Genomic DNA, 3,168 nt, shown 5'->3' with positions numbered 1-3,168 from the left:
GTTCCCCTAATCTCAAACACATCATTTACACAAATTTCATGTGTTCTACATTTATGTGCCAGATTTCTGGTACAGGTCGGAGAGGTCGGAGGTCGGAGATTTTATGGTATGGATTGTCTGCGACCCTCACAAATCAATACGGTCATAATTACAATATTCGGTAGATTTTTTCCGGGTCGTATTCGGGTCAGCTCGTGTTATTGGGCGAGCATGCTAATGGGTCTTCTTTACCGGTGCTCGTCGATATAGGTACTTATTAATATTCACTACAATTTTAAAGATTTCGCTCAGCTCCGAACGTCACCTGGGCTTATATATATTCGCATGTACTTCTAAAAACAACGATACCGGTACATTATAAGTACCAGCGGCTTTGAATCTGTGCACGATGCAGTTGAGTTGTGTTTATTTTTAGTAACGCACAAAGCACACTTTATGACCTATGTAGTGATCTCGTTCTTCATGCAACGTTTCTCAAAGTTACTCGTCTTCAATTTGCATATTTCTCTTTTCCAGTAACATGTGTAGGTAGCGTACTGAAGAAGACACGTCAGGGACACCAAGGCCTCCCAAAAATGCATCAATAGCGAGAACCAACAACAAAGTTCAACCACAAAGGTTTCAACAACATACGTGGTGCTTAAATCGCAAGACCATTTTCCAGTGCCGCATCTACCGTAGCACAGACTGCAAAGCGCGTCTTGCCATTCAAGCTGCTGTAGAAGGATACGAACTGGTGAATTCGTACACCTGTGTACAGCCCGTCTCATTCGCTACTGAGATCGTCGACTGCACAACGGCGATGAAGAATCCCTTTGACAGTCTCTCCACCTTTGACCTGACAAGACCTGTGCACGATGTCTGGAGGCAAGTTAGCCCCGAATTCTACCCGGACGACGATGTAATTTGGAAAGGGTTGACCAAAGAACAAGTTACAAGCCGTTAAATCGCGTTCGTCAACGACATTACGGAGTTTATTGTCTTGGATGTATCAAAATTCCTCCCATCTCAATGGAGAGAGCAAGATGCTAAGCTTCTTCCAGTTTCACTTATCGAGGCTTAGGACCGAGCCTACAACGAATCTAGACCGAATACTGGGTTGGCACATCCGGAACTTTGTTAGTTGCTGATGTACAGGGATGTGTCAATGTTACTTGATGGAACTTTCCAATGCGTTTCATTCGAGTTCAAGTAGTACATGGTTCTGCCTGTGCACGTCAATGCAAGCGAACTATTCGTACCCGTCTGCTTTGTACTGTGTAGCTCGAAGTCTAATGGCATATATTTCGACAATCTTGAGCTCGTATACGGAGACACATCAGAGAAACTGGGACCGCGCGTCGTGGTGTGCAACTTCGAGTTGCCGTAAATCAACGCGACCAAGAAACAATTCCCGAGTGCCGAATTTATCGGCTGCCTGTTTCATTTAAGCAATCCGTTTGGCGACGAATGAAGTCAACATAGCAGATTTCAGAGGTAGTGATCTGCGTTACAATGGAAAAGGGTGTGCTCGATGTGTTTGCTGTCATCGAGCCAGAATTAGTGCCTTCAAATTGTATTCGGTGGGTTAAGCGCACAATTCGAGCTCGATGTACTATTGCTGGTGTTGAATATACTCGTAGTAAATGGAAACTCTTCTGGGGCTATTTGAGCAAAACCTGGACGGAACGCTAAAACAATGAAGCGTGGAATGTCCCAGCCTCGACAACAACCTTGTGATAATGACAAACAATCCGCTGGAACAGCCCACCGTGAGCTGAACCAGACATTTCGAACTCCGCATCCAAACATTGCAATTTTCGTGCGATGACGAGGATGCCGAGCTATCCGCGATCGTGTAGAGATCATCAGAAGTGGTGTGATTTAGTTACCAGAAGTTAGTGTGAGCACAACCCCAGGACTAGCGCTGTGGTAAGGGCTAGAAGTAGTGAGCGTTCCGGACGGTACGAACTAGGGACTTCCTGATGCAATTGTAGTGCAGGCTACGCATGGACAGAACGAGTAAATCACACAGAACCAAGGTTTTACACATAGAAAATGTGACAACAACATACAATGTGGGTAATACACATCAATGTCACATTACACCACACAATATATACGTGTGGCACAATTGCATTGGCCAAAACACATCAAACTCGTGTGTCTACACACCACTTAATATTAGCGAATCACGACCTGTGTTTTGACAGTCGCTGAACCAATCACAGTCGTTTATATCCTAGCAAGAATCTTTTTCATACAGAAAGAGCACTGAAATCTGAACTCCCACTCCTCTTGTCTCCCACCTCGAAGATGCCCACGACGACCAAGTGAACGACTCTGATGCGACATGGCTCGAGAGGACTCCCAACTGCTCATGGAAGACATGAATGTGTTCATCATCGTTAAGAGTCAGCTGGTTCCATGCGTCGTGTGTGCGCTGACCAAGCCACACAAGATGCGGTACCAACTGTTAAGATGTTCCTCAGAAACATGCAAGGCAGCAGCACCGTATGACGCGTGCCATGGAAGGGGAAGGTTCTAATGTGTCAAGGACTTATCCGCGTGACGATCATGGAGACTGGTGCTCATGAGACGCTGGTGAAGGAGCCCCAAAAGGTCAAGTTGACTCCACGGCTGAAGGATTACGGTCGCGAAATGGCGACGCAAGGCCTCAAGCCCTCTCGAATTCGCAATGGAATGGCTCGACGATTTGGACTTACTGAGTCAGAGTTGCCGACGCTGCGTCAGGTGCAATGGTTCGTCAGCAGCTATTCGAAGAAGAACCTCCACCGCAATGACGACTATGACGAAAGCCTGAGCCAAATCGATCAGCTGGCGTATGGTCCGACCGTCTCGGACACGAACCATTTTCGTTTGGTTGGAAACGTGACGGCCGCGGCAAACCAGATGTGGGGAACGGCTCTGACGAAAAACAATTTTTAGTTGGGCTGACAACTAAACGTCTTTTACTGAATGCTTCTACTGAATGCGGCTCTCGACCCGGAGTCGTTCGTTTTCCACATGGATGCCACCTTCAAGTTGAACCAAGTCGGGTATCCTGTCATTGTGTGTGGGATCTCTGACAAGTGTCGCTCATTTCACCTCATGGCACTTTTCATTACGTCGCAACGCTTGGAGGACATTTACGTGACGGTGCTGACTGAACTGCGCAGGATTTTTGCT

At 46.7% G+C, this 3,168-nt stretch overlaps 1 protein-coding gene across 1 annotated transcript; it reads left to right on the top strand.

Moving 5' to 3' along the window:
- Positions 1–2,406: 2,406 nt before the first annotated feature.
- PPTG_01740 (hypothetical protein) lies at positions 2,407–2,928 on the top strand (the record flags this gene model as incomplete). Its single annotated transcript, XM_008895122.1, has 2 exons — positions 2,407–2,445; positions 2,515–2,928. 2 exons carry the CDS (start codon positions 2,407–2,409, stop codon positions 2,926–2,928), a joined length of 453 nt encoding a protein of 150 aa, XP_008893370.1.
- Between the last annotated feature and the right edge of the window lie 240 nt (positions 2,929–3,168).

The sequence above is a fragment of the Phytophthora parasitica genome (genome assembly GCF_000247585.1).
Source record: "Phytophthora parasitica INRA-310 unplaced genomic scaffold supercont2.3, whole genome shotgun sequence".
NCBI classification, from domain to species: domain Eukaryota; phylum Oomycota; class Peronosporomycetes; order Peronosporales; family Peronosporaceae; genus Phytophthora; species Phytophthora nicotianae.
Note: the sequence above shows the minus strand (reverse complement) of the source record. Positions and strands in the feature narration are given on the sequence as shown.